A 20601-nucleotide genomic window follows, 5' to 3' on the forward strand; every position below is an offset into this window, starting at 1 on the left:
AGTTTGTCTATAAATAAATAACAGGGTGATTGTACTCAACAATAAGCATTGTGCAGAGATTGTAGACCTTTGGACGCTGTAAATACAGAAGATAAGTGTTTGCCTTTGTTATTGGTTTTCGACTCGTTGGAGTGAACCCAGAGATCAAAGCAATGGGAGCCATTAACACTGACGCCCATTGGATAGACTTGGCAGCTCCATCCCATCAACAGACAATCTGCCAAACGTTCATTAAACTCAAAGGGAGCCGACAGGATTTATTTATTTATTTATATCATTTATAAGTCACCAGTTTGGAGTGGAGTCCTGTAGCTCAGTGTTTAGAGCCCTCGCCTCGCAAGCGAGCGGATCTGGGTTTGATTCCCGGGCAGGGCGAGACATTAGGCAAGTTTCCTTACCCCCACACCTCTGTTTACGCAGTAAATAGGAATACAGTTGTTAGTGGATTGTCACATTGCTTTCCGGGGGTAATAATCCCTTCAAAAAATTAATAATAATTGGGTCACTCAATCTACAACTGTTTGTGGGACGCTGCTGTGCGAAATTGGCTGTCGTGTTTTGTCTACAAAATACACAGTCAATTCACTTACAGTGTATCCTGTGAAGCGCTTTTAAGACGTCTCGAAGACATAATAAGATGCTGTATCAGATGCCAAGATTATTATTATTATATTCCTCCCAACAACATTTACGCAAGGAATCAAAGTATATTTTGCATTTACAAGTGAGACGTTAAACTGAGGTCTCATTTGTCTGTTCAGGTGGATGTTAAAGATCCTGTGGGGCTATTCGAAAAGAGAAGGGAGTTTCTCTCTCTCTCACCTGGTGTCCAGGCCAACAATCCCTCAGACACTGCTGTATGCAACTGGCTGCCACGTTTCACTTACAAAATACAGTCACTACACTTTACAGTAAAATCCTGTGAAGCGCTTTGAGGCGTTTCAATGACATGATAAGGCACTGTATCAAATGCCAGGATTATTATTGTTGTTGTTGCTTATGGTTGTTGGAGCTGATGTGCCTTGTTTCAGGTCTGAGAGCTATGCTGTTGGGGCCATACCTCGCTGTCCTCCTCCTGCTCTATCTGCTGCCTCTCAGCTTGTACTCGCCCTGCATCAAACAACAGGGGACTCTGGGCCCCCGACCAGCCATCTATGGACACAGAGGGGCCCCTATGGTAGGGAGCTGTTATAATAATAATAATAATAATAATAATAATAATAATAATAATAATAATAATAATAATAAGCCTTGCATTTGATAACAGTGCCTTATTACATTTTCGAGACAACGCCTCTCACACTTAGCACCTTTCACATCGGAAGGACGTCCCAAGGCTCTGGACAATCAGTGTTTCGGACCCGAGCTTGGCAGAGGGCAGAGGGGAAGGAGGCATGTTCGAAGAGGAAGGTCGTGAGACGGGTCTTAAAGGAGGCAAGGGAGGGGTGAAGGAGGAGGGATGGAGTTCCAGAGGGTGGGGGCTGAGTGGCTGAAGGCCCACCCGCCAATGGTGGAGCGAGCTTATGGAGAGAGGAATTGGGGAGGGCGACAATCAGGGAGTTTGTAGTCAAGCCTGGATGTTATGAATGCATGTGTGACATCTCAAAGCGCTTCACAGAATAGCAATCAATCCACTAATTGACTAACAACCAGGTTCCTCCTCACTGCTGGTAAACAGAGGCGTGTGGAGTGAGGAAACTTGCCCAACGTTTCGCCCTGAACAGGAATCAAACCCGGGTCCTCTCGATTGTCAGGCGAGTGTCTAACCACTGAGCTACAGGACTTCACGTCCTCTAATTGATGTGTAGATTAATGATTACTGGATCATGTCTGTATCTTAAGGATGTCCTGTTTTGACAACTGGTACATTCTGTACATTTGAACACTGTCTTTCAGGTCATTGTGCCTCCAAACTGGGGTGAGCAAAGCTTTGTGGTGAGAGTTTGGTGTTTGAGTTGGAGAGAGAACGAGTTGGGTTTAGGGCTTAGCCTTCAAAAATTCTGAATCTGCCAATTCTAGAGGATCCCAAATACATACAGCACCTTTCACATTGAGTGAACAAGTCCAAACGCTTCGCAGGGTTTGTTGTAAAGTCCAGTAACTTAGTGTATTTTGTAGAAGAACGTGGGCAGCCAATTTACAAGCTTCAATCCCATCTCACCACCTTGAGACGTCCTCTGACATGAAAGGCGCTCTATAAATGGAATCTTGTTGTTGTTGTATCTATCCCAGTTGGACCACCCGGTGAAGATGGGGGCTCAAAGTCCTGAGTTGGAACTTGAATCAACAACCTTCTGACTCAGAGGCCAAGATTGCTACCAGCTCGGCGGAGCCAGGCAGACACATAATTGGTGCACAGCTTAGCTCTCGCCCAGCTGCTCCTAATACTCACTGGAGTAAGGTAAACAGGGTCCGCCCTCTAGGGAGAGTCTATGTGTTTCATTCCTGGAATATGGAAATTTCCATGAGTAGGTAGAACACTCAGAAGGTTGTCTCTCTCTTGTGTCAGGGATAGTAGTTTGTGGGATCAAGGTGCGCATCAGGCACTTTGTTTTTAAAGCCCTCAACAATCTTGCTCATCCCTACCTCTGCAACCTTCTGACACCTCACCAACCAGTCCACCCGCTCTGGTGGCCCTGCTTCCCAACCGGCCTATTGGCAGTCAGGCCTTCAGCCTCTCTTCCCCCATCCTCTGGAACTCAGCCTCACCCCCTACCTCACTTCCTTCAAGGTACATTTCACAACCTTCCAGTTTGATCGCGCCTTCGGTCACCTGCCTACCTCCCACCCTCCCTCCTCTCCACCCCTCCTGATCCCAACCGCGAGCTCGGGTTCAAATCCCTGTCTGTTCAGAGCCTTGGGACGTCCTCCTGACGTGAAAGGTGCCATGTAAATGCAATGTGTTGTTGTTGTTTGAGGTCACTCGACGCGGGAGTGAGTACAGCTAGTGTGCAGGGTGTGCAGAGTGTGGGGCTGAGGAAGGAACGGGTGGGGGCGGAGCGGGGGAACTGCTGACGTCATAGTGGTAGTTTTCAGAAGTGTGCGTGCGCAACAAAAAAAAAATATCCTCTGCGCCCCCCCCCCGGCTCAGACCCCTATGGTCCTGTTAGGTTGGTGCCCAGCCCCCATGGGATATGTGTCCCCCTGACCCCGCTCCCTCCCCTCGCAATATGGCTCCGCATACCCGAGCCCCCCCCCCCCCTCCCTCCCCTCTCTACCCCCAAACCCTCCCCCCTCTGCATCTCTCCCGCTCTCTCCTCCTCTCTCCGTCCCTCTCGCCTTCTATCCCCACTTGACCCTCCCACCCCCTCCCTCTGTTCCAGTCTGGGAACCCTCCGCCGGGCTCACCGTGGCACTCGGCGTTGGCTGTCCAGCAGCAGCCACACCGACTGCCCCATTCCCCACCACACTCGCCACCCACCCCGGGCACAGACCCGGGGAGTCCAACCTCTCCTCCCTCATCCCCATTCCCCCCACCCCTGCCTCACAACCTGGAACCCCCCCACACACACCCTTCTGTCAACCGCTCCCTCCACATCGGACTGCAAAATGTCCGCTCCCTCTGCAACAAGGCCCTGGTCATCAACGATCTCATCCTTGATGAGAACGTTGACATCATGGCCTTAAAAGAAACCGGGCTCACCCCAGGGACCCCTTCCCCCTCACGGAGGCCACGCCACCCGGCTACACCTCCCACCACATCCCCCGCCCCAACCGCCGTGGCGGTGGTGTTGCCCTTATCTCAAGGACACCACTTGCCCTATCCCCCTACTCCTCTGGCTCTTTCCCCTCCTTTGAGCACCTCACCCTCTCCCACCCCTCATTCCTCTCCCTTAAAATCCTCCTCCTCTACCAGCCCCCTAAAACCTCTCCCACCTTCATCTCTGACATTTCAACACTCCTCACATCTCTTTGCCTCTGCTCTGATCGCCTCATCATCCTGGGCGACTTTAACCTACACTTCACCCCCTCCTGCTCCATCTCCTCAGACTTCTCTTCCCTGCTCTTCTCACTCAACCTCTCCTTACACATAAACTCCCCCACTCACAGTCACGGCCACCCACTCGATTTGGTGATCACCCGGGGCCTCAGTGTCTCGGATATCACCATCACCGATAAGGCCATCTCCGACCACCACTTCATCTCCTTCACCACCTCCACCCCCCCTCCCCACCTCCACCAGACCCACCACCATCTTCTATCACCCTTGGAAGAAGTTACCCCTTCAATCCCTAACCACTGCCTTGGAGTCCTCTGAACTCCGCGGTCACTTCCCCTCCAAAATCCACCCACCCCCCACCCCCTCCCTCCCACACTCCGACTCCTACCTATCCTCCCCTACACACCTTCGTACCCGTTTCCCCACCCTCTGTCACCAAACTCATCCTCCCTGAAACCTACCACCTGCTCCCTTGACCCCATCCCCACTCCACTCCTTATCTCCCAGCTCCACCTCCTTGCCCCACATATCACAGACATCGTCAACCTGTCCCTCCTCTGGCTCTGTTCCCATTCCCTTAAAAACTGCCACCATCACTCCTACCTTAAAAAAACCCTCCCTTGATGCGTCGCAGCTATCAAGCTACCGGCCCATCTCCAACCTCCCCTTCCTGTCCAAGGTCCTGGAACGAGTTGTCGCCTCCCAGCTGCGCTCTTTCCTCTCCACCCATTCACTATTCGAACCCCTTCAATCGGGTTTCCGTGCTGCCCATAGCACAGAAACTGCCCTGGTCAAGGTCATCTGAACATCTGTGACCAGGGCTCCCTCTGTCTCCTCGTCCTCCTCGACCTATCGGCAGCATTCGATACAGTCGACCACTATCCTCCTCCACCGCTTGTCCTCCCACCTCAACCTTCAAGGCCCTGTCCTTGAGTGGTTTAGGTCGTACCTCTCCCACCGTCTTCACTTTGTCTCCTCAAATGGTTTTTCCTCCACCCCCCGCACTGTCTCGTGTGGTGTCCCTCAGGGCTCTGTCCTCGGTCCCCTCCTCTTCACCCTCTATATGCTCCCCCTGTGGTGACATCATCCGCAGACATGGGGTTAACTTCCACATGTATGCGGATGACACCCAACTCTACCTTTCCTCCTCTACCCTCAACTCCACGACCCCCGATGTCCTGACAGCTGCCTGTCCGACATCGAGTCCTGGACGAGAGACAACTTTCTTCAGCTCAACGTGCGCAAAACTGAGGCCCTCCTGATTGGCTCACGTCAGCGCCTCCGCACCTCAGGCGCTGACACCATCAGCATCCAAGGCTGCACTCTCCACCTCTCAAAGCCATCAGGAACCTCGGGTTCTGTTCGACCCTGAGCTGTCCTTTCTCCCCCATATCCGCACCACAACTGGCACCGCCTTCCATCACCTCCGGAACATCGCCAGACTACGGCACTACCTCACCCCTCACGCGGCTGAAACTCTGGTCCACGCCTTTATCACCTCAAGGCTGGACTATGGGAACTCTCTCCTCGTCGGCCTTCCCGCCACCTCCCTCCACACTGCAGGTCATTCAGAACTCTGCAGCTCGTGTACTGTCCCGCACCAGACACCGCGACCACATCACTCCCTCACCCTCACCCCCTCACCCCTCGCCCCCTCCCTCGTCGCCTCCACTGGCTCCCCATCCCCCAGAGGATCGAATTCAAGATCCTCATCCTCACCTACAAGGCCATTCACGGCCTCGCTCCCTCCTACCTCTCTGACCTATCCCCCTACCTGCCTGCCCATACCCTCCGTTCCTCTGGCTCCGGTCTGCTCCACATCCCCCGCCCCAACCGCCCTACTATCGGTGGCCTTCAGCCTCTCAGCCCCGAGGCTCTGGAACTCCATCCCCCAGTGCCTTCGCCGCTTCCTCCCTTTCCTCCTTCAAGGCCGGTCTCAAGACCTTTCTCTTTGACCTCACCTTCAGCTCCCCTCCTCGACTCTCTACCCCTCCCCTCCTCCCCTCCTCCGCTCCCTTCCCTCCCCTCACCCTGACCATTTCCCCCCAATGCTCGGGTCCTGACCCAACTGTACAGCGCCTTGGGACGTCCTCCCGACGTGAAAGGCGCTCAATAAATGGAATCTTGTTGTTGTTGTTGTCACAAGGGTGATGTTCCAGGGCATAGGCGGTGAAAATAATCTTGGTGGGTGGGGAGTTAAGTGGTTGGTCCCCTTTAAGAATCCTGTAACTGTAACTCACAAGCGAGAGGACCTGGGTTTGATTCCCGGGCAGGACAGAACGTTGGGCAAGTTTCCTTACTCCACATGGCTATGTTTACCAGCAGTGAGTAGGAACCCGGTCGTTAGTCAATTGGCTAATCGCTTTTCCAGTGATAATAATCCCTTCAAAAAAATGTATTGATAATTTGGTCACTCAATCCACGACTGTTTGCGCACAATTGGTTGCCGCGTTTCATCTACAAATCTGTACACTTTACAGTATATTCTATGAGATGTCTCGAAGATGTGATAAGGTACTACATCAAATGCAAGGATTATTATTATTAATAATTATCTTATGAGGTGTAGAGCTATGTGTCAAACGGTGTTCCATTCCGATGTGATTTATTTCATTGACAATTTCACTTTTGCAGTTAGCGCCAGAGAACACGTTGATGTCGTTTGAGAAAAGCATAGAAATGGGGACAGATGGTCTGGAAACTGATGTGACCATAAGGTGAGGATGTTTATTGTCATTTTGGTCACTCAATCCACCACCGTTTGTGGAACAATGCTTTGCGTGATTGGTTGCTGAGTTTCACCCACAAATTAGACAGTCACCACACTTTACAGTGTATTCTGTGAAGCGCTTCGTGACGTCTTGAAGACGTGATAAGGCGCTGTATCAAACGCAAGGATTATTATTATTATTGGTGCTGTACTTCCACATAAGGCCACTCTCAGGCTTTCTATCACTCCTATCTGGGAGGTTTTGGAGATAGATAGGGATGGAGAGTAAGGTGGCAAGAGAGAGAGTTAGAAAGAGCCAGAGAGAAAGAGGGGGAGAGATGTAGACACACAGAGATAGAGAGAGAGAGGGAGAGACGGAGAGAGTGAGGAGAGACGAAAAGTGAGAGGCATATATAGAGAGAGAGAGAGAGAAAGATGGGGAGACAGTGAGAGATAAATGAGAGGTAAGATTGTGAGTGGGAGAGAGAGAAAGAGTGAAAGAGAGCGATAGACTGAAAGTCCTGTGTGTAACATGAAGCAGTCCTGTGTTCGCTGAGTGAAGTGAGTGGCTGGTGTGGTCGAGTAAAGTAATCTCTAACCTTCCCACAATCCCTACTGGTGTCGCCAACAACAACAACTTGCATTTCACACAGCGCCCCACCCCCCACACACAGGGCAGCGTCGCAGGGTTGGGGGTGAGCAGGTTGGAGAGGTAGGGAGGTGCCAGGGCGTGAAGGGATTTGAAGATGAGTGAGAGGGTCAGTATCCAGTCCCTGATGTTTGTCTGTTTATCCCCCACAGCTATGATGGAATCCCGTTCCTAATGCACGACCAAACTCTCCAGAGAACAACCAACATCAGAGAGGTACTGCCCAACAACTCGACTCACAGCGCTGACAAGTTTCATTGGGCAACCTTGGCCAGTCTGAATGCCGGCAAGTGGTTTCTTAAGGTACGTGCTATTTCAAGATCCTCATCCTCACCTACAAGGCCATTCACGGCCTCGCTCCCTCCTACCTCTCCAACCTACTATCCCCCTACCTACCTGCCCGTACCCTCCGTTCCTCCGGCTCCAGTCTGCTCCACGTCCCCCGCCCCAACCGCCCTACCATCGGTGGTCGGGCCTTCAGCCTCTCAGCCCCAGGCTCTGGAACTCCATCCCCAGTGCCTTCGCCGCTTCCTCCCTTTCCTCCTTCAAGGCCGGTCTCAAAACCTTTCTCTTTGACCTTCAGCCTTCAGCTCCCCTCTCGACTCTCTACCCCCTCCTCGCTCCCTCCCTTCCCTCCCCTCACCCTGACCATTTCCCCCCTCCTCGCTCCCTCCCTTCCCTCCCCTCACCCTGACCATTTCCCCCCTGCTCGGGTCACGACCCAACTGTGCAGCGCCTTGGGACGTCCTCCGACGTGAAAGGCGCTTTATAAATGGAATCTTGTTGTTGTTGTTGTATTTCTCCAACAAAATACACAGTCACTACACCTGTGAAGTGCTTTGAGACGTCTCAATAAGGCACTGTATCAAATGCAAACCTTACTATTATTATAAGGGGGTGAAAAGGTGAAAGGGTCAGAGATGAAAAAGCACGTAACTGTGTAGAGGTGTATCAGACTATATAGAGGTGTCACTGTTAATATCAGTCTATATAGAGGTTCTCACTGTTAATATCAGACTATATAGAGGTGTCACTGTTAATATCAGACTATATAGAGGTGTCACTGTTAATATCAGACTGTATAGAGGTGCTCACTGTTAATATCAGACTATATAGAGGTGTCACTGTTAATATCAGACTATATAGAGGTGTCACTGTTAATATCAGACTATATAGAGGTGTCACTGTTAATATCAGACTATATAGAGGTTCACTGTTAATATCAGACTATATAGAGGTGTCACTGTTAATATCAGACTATATAGAGGTGTCACTGTTAATATCAGACTATATAGAGGTGTCACTGTTAATATCCGACTATATAGAGGTGTCACTGTTAATATCAGACTATATAGAGGTGTCACTGTTAATATCAGACTATATAGAGGTGACACTGTTAATATCAGACTATATAGAGGTTCTCACTGTTAATATCAGACTATATAGAGGTGACACTGTTAATATCAGACTATATAGAGGTGACACTGTTAATATCAGACTATATAGAGGTTCTCACTGTTAATATCAGACTATATAGATGTCACTATTAATATCAGACTATATAGAGGTGTCACTGTTAATATCAGACTATATAGAGGTGTCACTGTTAATATCAGACTATATAGAGGTGCTCACTGTTAATATCAGACTATATAGAGGTGTCACTGTTAATATCAGACTATAAAGAGGTGTCAGTGTTAATATTGGACTATATAGAGGTGTCAGTGTTAGTATCAGAGATTTGCACCTGAGCTGAGGGTTGGGATCAGGAGAGGTGGAGGGTAGGGTTAGAATGGTGACTGAAGTGGTGGTCAAGGAGTTGGGCCTTAACCAATCGAGGGAGAAAGAGAGGCAAATGGGGTCTGGATGGAAATCTAGAGAGGGCGTTGTCTTGTCCCAATGTGATCAATACTGAGTGATCCTTACTGTTCAATTGTGTGGTCAGTGGTCTGGAATGTTCCTAATAACCCCATCTGTTTCCACCCCTCCTGTGCTGACCGGCCACAAGGCGTGGAGTCCTGTAGCTCAGGGGTTAGACACTCGCCTCACAAGCGCGAGGACCCGGGTTTGATTCCCGGGCAGAGCAAACCTTAGGCAAGTTTCCTTACTCCACACGACTCTGTTTACAGCAGTGAGTGGGAACCCGGTTGTTAGTTGATTGACGCGTCGCTTTATGGAGTAATAATCCCTCCTCACCCCAAAAAATAATAATAATTTGGCCATTCAATCCACGACTGTTTGTGGGACACTGTTGTGCGCAATTGGCTGCTGCGTTTTGCCCATCCTGTTATTAACAGGATTATTATTATTAACAGGATTATTATTATCATTATTAACAGGATTATTATTATTATTATTAACAGGATTATTATTATTATTATTAACAGGATTATTATTATTATTGACAGGATTATTATTATTATTATTATTGACAGGATTATTATTATTATTATTGACAGGATTATTATTATTATTATTAAAAAGGTTATTATTATTATTATTAACAAGATTATTATTATTAACAGGATTATTATTATTATTATTAACAGGTTATTATTATTATATTATTAAAAAGATTATTATTATTAACAGGATTATTATTATTATTAAGTTATTATTATTAACAGATTATTATTATTATTGACAGGATTATTATTATTATTAACAAGATTATTATTATTATTGACAGGATTATTATTATTATTATTAAAAAGGTTATTATTATTATTATTAACAAGATTATTATTATTATTAACAGGATTATTATTATATAACAGTATTATATTATTATTATTGACAGGAATTATTATTATTATTAACAGGATTATTATTATTATTGACAGGATTATTATTATTATTAACAGGATTATTATTATTATTATTAACAGGATTATTATTAACAAGATTATTATTATTATTATTGACAGGATTATTATTATTATTGACAGGATTATTATTATTATTAACAGGATTATTATTATTATTATTGACAGGATTATTATTATTATTGACAGGATTATTATTATTATTATTAACATTATTATTATTATTATTGACAGGATTATTATTATTATTGACAGGATTATTATTATTATTAACAGGATTATTATTATTATTATTATTATTATTAACAGGATTATTATTATTATTATTAACAGGATTATTATTAACAAGATTATTAATTATTATTAACAGGATTATTATTATTATTAACAGGATTATTATTATTCTTGACAGGATGATCCCTTCCAGTCTGTGCACCTGCTGTCGAAGGCGGGGCGGGGCAGGGCGGGTAACCAATCGGTGTGCACACTGGCTGAGCTCCTGGGCCTGGCCGCCAGACACCAGCAGTTGGTGATATTTGACCTGAAAAAACCTCACAGGAGTCACCCACACACCAACACCTGGGTCACCACGACCATCGATGTGATCAAGCGATCCGGAATCGACCACCGGCTGGTCAGAGCTTCCTTGCTTACCTTCCCTGCAGCTCCCGCCACGTCACAGCGCTTCACAGAATTTACTGTAAAGTGTAGTGACTGTTTTTTGTAAGGGAATGTTACAATAATAATAATCCTTCCATTTAATGTAGCACCTTATCACGTCTTCAGGACATCTCATTTACACACAACTGTGTCCCCACAAACAGTCACCCAGGAAGTGAAAGTCCCAATTTTATAGCATCTACAACAACAACAACAACTTGGGTGTATATAGTGCCCCCACACCGGGCGGCGTCTCAGAGCTTCACAGGGACTGATCCCGGGGCCGAGCCAGGGGGAGGAGCCAGGGGAGGGGCTGCAGAGGGGGAGGAGCCAGGGGGAGGAGCCAGGGGAGGGGGAGGAGCCAGGGGTGGGCCAGGGGAGGGGAGGAGCCAGGGGGATGGGCCGGGGGGGGGGGGGGAAGGTGACCAAAGGTGCAGTCGAAAAGAAACGTCTTCAGCAGAGGCCTGAAAATAGGAAGGGAGGGAGTGAGGGGAAGGGAGTGAGGAGGAGTTCCAGAGCCTCGGGGCATAGAGGCTGAAGGCACAGCCGCTGGGGGTGGAGCAGAGGAGAGGACAAGCACAGAAGGAGGCCATTCAGCCCATCGTGCCTGAGCCGCCTCTTTGGAAGAGCTTCCCAATCAATCCCCTCCTCCGCTCTTCTCCCATATCTTTACAAATGGTTCCTTTTCAAGTCCCTGTCTTTGAAAGTTGTTATTGAATCGGTTTCCACCACCGATTCCAGACCATAACAGCTCTCTGGGTAAAAATTATCTTAAATCTATGTCCTCTGGTTACTGACCCACCTGCCCACCAGAGGAAACAGTTTGGGTTAGTCACTCGTCATGAAGGCGCTATATTAAATATAAAGGTTATTAATATTATTATTGTGCTATTCTGGTTTCTCAGTGGTTTTCAGTGATGATCCAATTACACCGCCATATTACACTTAAATGGATATTATTTTTCTTAGTATATTTGAGCTTCCCAAAATTACTAATTTCTCCAGGAGGTGAATACTTTGTGCACCAAGTATTTGGGGACCTATTTCTAAATAGACTTATTAACAGTCACAGTTGACCCAATGATCGTAGGAACTTTTTTGTTTTTCATTGTAGCGTATCCACATTCAACTTTAGTTCAACAAATCTCCTGATCCAGGGGTAATAATCCCTTCAACAAATAAATAAATTGTTCACTCAAATCCACAAATATTTGTGGGACACTGCTGAGCAAATTGGCTGCTGCGTTTTGCCCACAAATTCACAGTCACTACACTTTCCAGTATATTCTGTGAATATACTGGAAGGAGGAGACATCCTCCCGACTTGAAAGGCGCTATACAAATATCATTTTGTTGTTGTTGTTGATTAAAGTGCTTATCAAATGCAAGGATTATTATTATTATTGGTATTGTAGTTATTGTCATTATTTGTTGTTATTAATATTTTTATTTTTGTTATTATTGTTATCGTTGTCATTTTTGTTGTTGTTATTCTTGTTATTATAACACCACTGCAGATCCTGTGGCTGCCCAATGAGTTGAGGACGACAGTACAATACCTGGCTCCTGGATTTGTTCAAGTATTTGGTGGGAAGGAAAAGGTTGAGGTGCTTCAGATGAATAACGTCACAATGGTCAACCTGCATTACAGCCAAATGTCCAGTGAGGAGATCAGGTAATCCGTGCGGGAGGGAGTGAGAGAAGGAGGGAGGAAGAGAGAGAGGGGGGGAGGGAGGGAGAGGGGGAGGGAGGGGGTAGTCCCTGTGTTATCTCCTCTCTGCACCCCTCTCTCCATCCCTCTCTCTCTCTCTCCCATATTAACTAAAGATCTTATATAATCTGTGGGGTGGCGAGTCTAGTCCAGGCTACACACCATCTTATCATTGTAGCACATCTACCATTATGGTGACAACTGCACAGCGTCCAACGTCAGAAACACTTGACAATAATAATCCTGGTGTTTTATACAGCGCTCATCATGTCTTCAAGATGTCTCAAAGCGCTTCGCAGGACACACTGTAAAGTGAATTGACTGAATATTTTGTGGACGAAACGCGGCAGCCAATTGTGCACAGCAGCGTCCCACACACAGTCGTGGATTCAATGACCAATTTATTATTATTATTTGTTTGAAGGAATTTTTAGCCCCAGGAGAACGATCCCACCGATCAACTAACAACCGGGTTCCTACTCACTCTGGTAAACAGAGGTGTGGAGAGTAAGGAAACTTTCCAAGTTAGGTTCCCCCCTGCCCAGGAATCAAGTCCAGGTCCTCTCACTTGAGAGGCGAGTGTCTAACCAATGAGCTATAGGACCGCACATGGCTCAGACGCCGAGCGAGGGAGAGATAACACATGGTTAAAGAGAAAGTCTTCATGCACAATCTGAAGATGGGAATCATAATAATAATAATCCTTGCATTTGATCAGTTTTATTAAGGTGACAGTCTCAAATTTAGAGCGAGTATGGATTGAGACGAGGAGATTATTTTGTGGAAATTGGAGATTTTACAAGCGAAGCCGAGCTGATAGCACAAACCACAAATTCTGCTCTGTGTTTTGTAACCTAGGTACTTATTTGGGGAGGACAAGTTTGCAGGCCTATGGGGAGAGCATGGCAGTGCGGTTGATCAGGGCTATGGGGAGAGAGCGGGGGAGTAAGGGACCCACTTCTGGCTCGGGCCGGCCTGACTTCAGTCTCCACGAGGTCTTCCCTTTGTCCTTTCTAAGATAGAAGATGGATTGGTTTCAGGGCTATGGGGAGAGAGTGGGGTTTATCAGGGCTACGGGGAGAGAGTGGGGGAGTGGGGTTGATCAGGGCTATAGGGAGAGCGCGCGGGGGAGTGGGGTTGATCAGGGCTATGGGGAGAGCGCGGGGGAGTGGGGTTGATCAGGGCTATGGGGAGAGCGCGGGGGGGAGTGGGGTTGATCAGGGCTATGGGGAGAGAGTGGGGGAGTGTCGGTACAGACACAATGGGCTGAATGGCCTCCCTCTGCTGTATAATTCTATGATTGTCTGAACCACAATCTGCACATCCGCTCATCATTGCTAATCCCCTACAACTCTGATGTTATTGCTGTGTGTAATTGGCTGCTGCGAACACACAGACACTCACCTTTACAGTGTATCCTGTGAAGCACTTTGAGATGTCTCGGCATTGTGATAAGGCACTGATTAAATACGAGGATTACTGTTATCATTAAGAGATATGGGAATAGGGACTGAGGTTCCTCAGCCGAATGGCCTTTTCAGTCAAAAAAATGTGGTTTATATAAAAGATTCTTTTTCTCTCCTTTCTTAAAACTAAAATTTGCTTTTCTTTTGTTCTCTCCTACCCTCCCTCCCCCACAACACCCCCCACCACACCCCCCCACCACAACCCCCCACCCACCACAACCCCCCCCACCCACCACAACCCCCCCCACCCACCAACACCCCCCACCATAACCCCCCACCACAACCCCCCACCTACCCACAACACCCCCCCATCACAACCCCCCACCACAACCTCCCACCTATCCACAACACCCCACCCACAACATCCCCTACCACAACCCCCCACCCCCCCACAATAACCCCACCACATCATCTACACCTCTCAACACCTCTCATCACAACCTTCCCCTCTCACATCCTCCCTCACTCACAACCCCCCACCCACCACAACCCCCCACCCAAATCACAAACTAGAATCTATGCTGCGGCCAATATCAGCACCAACCTGTTCACAGTGAGCGAGCCCTGGCTGTATTCTCTCGTCTGGTGTATGGGGGCTCACTCCGTCACCACTGATGCTGCTCACATCCTCAAGAGGATTCAGCGACCAGCCTTCCTAATGGTAAGCCATGCAGGCATTACAACAACAACAGCAACAACAACAACAACAAAGCATATAAAAAATAAACGGTTAGTCAAAGGTTGGGTGGGGCCAATTTATGGACTAAAGAGGAAATCTTGTGGAGGCAGAGGGCACGGCTGATGTACTGAATGAGGACTTTACATCTGTCTTCACAAAAAAAGAGGATGCGGCCAATGCCACAGTATTGGAGGAGAGGGGAGAGAAATTGGATAAGAATAAACTGAGAGGAGGCACTAAAAAGGTTGTCAGTGCTCAAGGGTAGATAAGTCACCTGGTCCGGACAGGATACATCCTGAGGGTTACTGAGGGAAGTCAGGGTGGAAATAGCAGAGGCTCTGGCCACAATCTTTCAATCCTCCTTGGACACCGGGACGGTGCCAGAGGACTGGAGGGTTCAAATGTTACTCCCTGTACAAAAAGGGGCAAAGGATAAACCCGGGAACTACAGCCAGTGCCTAACGTCAGTAGTGGGGAAACTTCTAGAGACTATAATCCGAGACAATATACACTTTCACTGAGAAAAATATGGGTTAATAAAGGACAGTCAACACGGGTTTGTTAAAGGCAAATCGTGTCTAACAAACCTGATAGAGGTTTTTGATGCAGTAACGGAGAGGGCGGATGAAGGCAGTGCTGGTGATGTAGTTTATAGGGATTTTCAAAAGGAGTTTGACAAAGTGCCGCATAAGGGACTTGTAGCAAAATCGAAGCCCCCGGTATTAAAGGGACAGTGCAGCAGATACAGAACTGTCTGGGAGACAGAGAGCAGAGAGTGGTGGTGAACGGCTGTTTTTCTGACTGGAGGGCAGTGCAGTGGTGTCCCCCCGGGGTCGGTATTGGGGCCACTGCTGTTTGTGATCTATATAAATGACCTGGACTTGGGTATAGGGAGGACAATTCCCAAGTTTGCAGATGATACTAAGCGAGAAAAGGTAGTAAACAGTGAGGAGGATAGTAACAGACGGCAGGAGGACATAGACAGACTGGTAACATGGGCAGACACGGGGCAGATGAGGTTTAATGTGGAGAAAGGGGGTGAAGGGACAGAGAGACCTGGGGGTCATATAGTAAAGCTTTGAAGGTGGCGGACAGGCAGATAAAGCTGTTAAAAAGCATCCGGGACACGAGGCTTTATAAATAGGGGCATAGAATACACAAGTCAGGAAGTTATGATGAACCTTTATATAAAACACTGGTGGGGCCTCAGCGAGAGACTGTGTTCAGTTCTGGGCCCCACACTTTAGGAAGGATGTCAAGGCATTGGAGAGGGTGCAAAGGAGATTGACCAGGATGGTACCAGGAATGAGAGCCTTCAGTTATCAGGAGAGGCGAGAGAAGCCAGGATTATTCTCTTTAGAGTAAAGAAGGTTAAGAGGAGACTTACTAGATGTTTTAAAAATTCTGAGGGGATTCTAGGGTGAACAAGGAGAAACTATTCCCACTGGCGGGTGGGTCGGTAACCCGAGGGCTCCGATTTAAAATAGGGGGAGAAACAGAAGGGAGGAGAGGAGAAATGTGAGTTGTTGGGATCTGGAATGCATTGCCTGAAAGGCCGGTGGGAATCGATTCGATAACAACTTTTAAGAGAGAAGTAGATAATTATTTGAGGATGACAAGTTTGCAGCTCTATGGGGAGAGAGAGCGGGGGAGTGGGGTTGATCAAGGCTATGGGGAGAGAGGGGGGAGTGGGGTTGATCAGGGCTATAGGGAGAGGGGGGAGTGGGGTTGATCAGGGCTGTGGGGAGAGAGGGGGGAGTGGGGTTGATCAGGGCTATGGGGAGAGAGCGGGGAGTGGGGTTGATCAGGGCTATAGGGAGAGAGGGGGAGTGGGGTTGATCAGGGCTGGGGGAGAGGGGGGAGTGGGGTTGATCAGGGCTATGGGGAGAGAGTGGGGGAGTGGGGTTGATCAAGGCTATGGGGAGAGAGAGGGCGGGGGAGTGGGGTTGATCAGGGCTATGGGGAGAGAGAGGGGGAGTGGGGTTGATCAGGGCTATGGGGAGAGAGCGGGGGGACTGGGGTTGATTTGGAAGCTCTTTACACTGAGCAAAACACAGACACTTCTGTGCTGTATAATTCTATGATTCAATAAGAACTTTGATTATAGCACAGTGTCCTTCACTCGGGGCAGCATCCCGGAGCATTTGACAGTGACGGAAGGTGACACTGAGCCAGGTAGAGAGGGAGGAGGGAGGTGAGCGTAAGCATTATCAGAAAGAAAGGTCTACCCTCTGCATAAAGACGTTCATCCTAAACTCCCCGTTAGACCCCCTGCTATCTCGCTTTCTTGTATAGTCCTGTAACATAGTAGTTAGAGCGCTCACCTCATAAGTGAGAGGACCTGGATTTGATTCCTGAGCAAAGCACACTGTGGGTTCCCCACAAGTCTTGGCTCTTATCAACCTGTGCCTAATACTCTCTGGAATTAGGTAATCAGGGGGCGTCCCCCCTGGAAGAGAGAGAGAGAGAGAGAGAGAGAGTGCATTTCATTCCAACAATCTCTCTCTGGGATTTCCATGTGTGGGGGATGCAGGAAATTCTCAGTTGGGTTTTGGAGGCTCTTAAACACTGTGATGGATTTTCACATGTGTCAGACACCCGGCAAAAATAGAGTTGCTTGGAATTGGGTAACTCATAATCTACTCAGGAGCTATAATAATAATAATAATCCTGGCATTTGATACCGCGTCTTATCACATCTTTGAGACGCCTCAAAGCGCTTCACAGAATACACTGTAAAGTGAATTGACTGTATATTTTGGGCCAAAACGTGGCAGCAAATTGTGCACAGCAGCGTCACACAAACAGTCGTGCATTGAAGTGACCAAATTTATTATTGTTTTTTTTGAAGGATTATTATCAGACATGTTGAGTAAGAAAACTTTCTCAAGGTTTCGCTCTGACCTGCCGGGAATTGAACCCAGGTCTCTCGCTTTCGAGGCGAGTGCTCTAACCACTGAGCCTCAAGACTCCTTGAAAGGAAAGAAGTCCAGACTCTTCCTTCCTCATCACGTCCTTCCCTTGACATTGCCAATGTTTAGTTCCCAATGACAATGTCTGAGGGGTGCAAACAAGTTCACACACTGACAACACAGATCCACAGGTTTATGTACGGTGTTTATATATCGGACAGGGAGGAACTTTAGGTACGTTTCCTTACTCCACACGCCTCTGTTTATCTGGCAGTAAGTAGGAACCCAATTCTTAGTCAATTAATGGATCCCTTAAAAAATCACATACATGCATTACACACACACACACACAAATCCCCACACACAAACAAACAAGTAAATAAATAATGATAAATAAATAAGTTCTTGCATTTGATACGGTGACTTATCACATCTTCTGGACGTCTCAAAGCGCTTCATCGACTGTACTGTAAACTGAATTGACTGTATATGTTGTGGGTGAAAGGTGGCAGCTAATTGCACACAGCAGCGTCCCACAAACAGTCATGATTGTGAGACCACATTTTTTTGAAGGGATTATTACCCCCAGAAAGCGATCCGCCAATCAATTAATAAATGAGTTCCTACTTACCGCTGGTAAATAGGGGTGTGCGGAGTACTGGAGGTAGGGGGAGTGGGGAGGAGCAGGTTTCCCCCCTCCTCGCTCCCTCCCTTCCCTCCCCTCACCCTGACCATTTCCCCCCTCCTCGCTCCCTCCCTTCCCTCCCCTCACCCTGACCATTTCCCCCTCCTCGCTCCCTCCCTTCCCTCCTCTCACCCTGACCATTTCCCCCCTCCTCGCTCCCTCCCTTCCCCCTCACCCTGACCATTTCCCCCTCCTCGCTCCCTCCCTTCCCTCCCTGACCATTTCCCCCCTGCTCGGGTCATGACCCAACTGTGCAGCGCCTTGGGACGTCCTCCTGACGTGAAAGGCGCTTTATAAATGGAATCTTGTTGTTGTTGTTGTTGTCAGAGTGCCTCCAACCAAACCTTCCGTCTCCCTTTGTCTCTCCAGACTCCCAGACAATACACCGCTATGTGGCTCTCGACAGACCTGGTGTCCTGTGGCCTCATCTCTCTGATATTTGTGTTCAACTGGTGAGTGAGACAATCTCAGCTCAGTGTCACTGCACACAGGGAAGTCAGTCGGCCCATTGTACCTGTGCTAATCCCCTCCCCCCACGTGTACACTCCCCCACACTCCGCTCCCCTCCCCACCCTGTAAAAATAATAATAATCATAATAATCCTCGCATTTGATATAGCGCTTTTCACGTCGGGAGGACGTCCCAAAGCGCTTCACAGAATACACTGTAAAGTGAATTGACTGTATATTTGTGGGCGAACGCGGCAGCCAATTGCGCACAGCAATGTCCCACAAACAGTCGTAGATTGAAAATGACCAATTTATTATTGTGTTTGGGTTTGGAGGGATTATTATTAGGCTCTGTGTGGGGTAAGGAAACTTGCCCAAGGTTTCGCCCTCTGCCTGGAATTGAAGTCAGGTCTCTCACTTGCAAAGCGAGTGCTCTAACCACTGAGCTACAGGACTCGGGGCTGTAGTGGGGCTGTAGTGCCCCGAGACCCTACCCTGCATGAAGGCCGCTGTGTAAATGCAAGTTGTTGTTGTAGGTGGAGAGAGAATGGGTTTCTCTGCTGTCCCCACCAACAGATTTTAAGAAAGAACAGAAATGACGGTAATCTACAGACTGGTGAGTATAGATTTTTTTTTGGGGTGGGGGGCTGGGCTGGGGGTCAGGTAGGTATGTGACCCGCGTGGACACCCATCACAAATAGCCTTAAGATTCTTTGTCTTTGAATTTAAGATTGTGCAGAATTATTGGAAAATACTCAATCCCCATCACCCCAGCCCTCGCCCGGCCCCACTGGCTCCCTATCACACACACTAACCCCTGTACCCCATCACCCCAGCCCTCGCCCGGCCCCACTGGCTCCCTATCACACACACTAACCCCTGTACCCCATCACCCCAGCCCTCGCCGGCCCCACTGGCTCCCTATCACACACACTAACCCCTGTACCCCATCACCCCAGCCCTCGCCCGGCCCCACTGGCTCCCTATCACACACACTCACCCCTGTACCCCATCACCCCAGCCCTCGCCGGCCCCACGGCTCCCTGTCACACACACTAACCCCTGTACCCCATCACCCCGGCCCTCGCCGGCCCCCCACTGGCTCCCTATCACACACACTAACCCCTGTACCCCATCACCCCAGCCCTCGCCCGGCCCCACTGGCTCCCTATCACACACACTAACCCCTGTACCCCATCACCCCAGCCCTCGCCCGGCCCCACTGGCTCCCTATCACACACACTAACCCCTGTACCCCATCACCCCAGCCCTCGCCGGCCCCACTGGCTCCCTATCACACACACTAACCCCTGTACCCCATCACCCCAGCCCTCGCCCGGCCCCACTGGCTCCCTATCACACACACTAACCCCTGTACCCCATCACCCCAGCCCTCGCCCGCCCCACTGGCTCCCTATCACACACACTAACCCCTGTACCCCATCACCCCAGCCCTCGCCCCCCACTGGCTCCCTATCACACACACTAACCCCTGTACCCCATCACCCCAGCCCTCGCCCGGCCCCACTGGCTCCCTATCACACACACTAACCCCTGTACCCCATCACCCCAGCCCTCGCCCGGCCCCACTGGCTCCCTATCACACACACTAACCCCTGTACCCCATCACCCCAGCCCTCGCCCGGCCCCACTGGCTCCCTATCACACACACTAACCCCTGTACCCCATCACCCCAGCCCTCGCCCGGCCCCACTGGCTCCCTATCACACACACTAACCCCTGTACCCCATCACCCCAGCCCTCGCCGGCCCCACTGGCTCCCTATCACACACACTAACCCCTGTACCCCATCACCCCAGCCCTCGCCCGGCCCCACTGGCTCCCTATCACACACACTAACCCCTGTACCCCATCACCCCAGCCCTCGCCCGGCCCCACTGGCTCCCTATCACAC

General features: G+C 48.9%; 1 protein-coding gene and 1 non-coding gene across 3 annotated transcripts in view; one reads left to right on the forward strand and one right to left on the reverse strand.

Moving 5' to 3' along the window:
* gdpd4a (glycerophosphodiester phosphodiesterase domain containing 4a) overlaps positions 1-20601 on the forward strand; it is a 41565-nt gene that overhangs the window by 16039 nt on the left and 4925 nt on the right. The window contains exons 8-15 of one of the 2 annotated variants that reach the window (XM_042334631.1): positions 1032-1177; positions 6575-6657; positions 7452-7602; positions 10537-10758; positions 12302-12459; positions 14475-14622; positions 18607-18689; positions 19223-19302. In XM_042334631.1, the coding sequence (XP_042190565.1) occupies positions 1032-1177; positions 6575-6657; positions 7452-7602; positions 10537-10758; positions 12302-12459; positions 14475-14622; positions 18607-18689; positions 19223-19302 (1071 nt within the window). The remainder of the gene's footprint in view (positions 1-1031; positions 1178-6574; positions 6658-7451; positions 7603-10536; positions 10759-12301; positions 12460-14474; positions 14623-18606; positions 18690-19222; positions 19303-20601) is intronic. The other variant, XM_042334632.1, reaches the window with a different exon arrangement.
* trnas-cga lies at positions 17540-17606 on the reverse strand. The gene has a single exon. It is a non-coding gene; the product is annotated as a tRNA-Ser (tRNA).

The sequence above is a fragment of the Callorhinchus milii genome, unplaced genomic scaffold (assembly GCF_018977255.1).
Source record: "Callorhinchus milii isolate IMCB2004 unplaced genomic scaffold, IMCB_Cmil_1.0 Scaffold4, whole genome shotgun sequence".
In the NCBI taxonomy this organism is placed as follows: Eukaryota; Metazoa; Chordata; class Chondrichthyes; order Chimaeriformes; family Callorhinchidae; genus Callorhinchus; species Callorhinchus milii.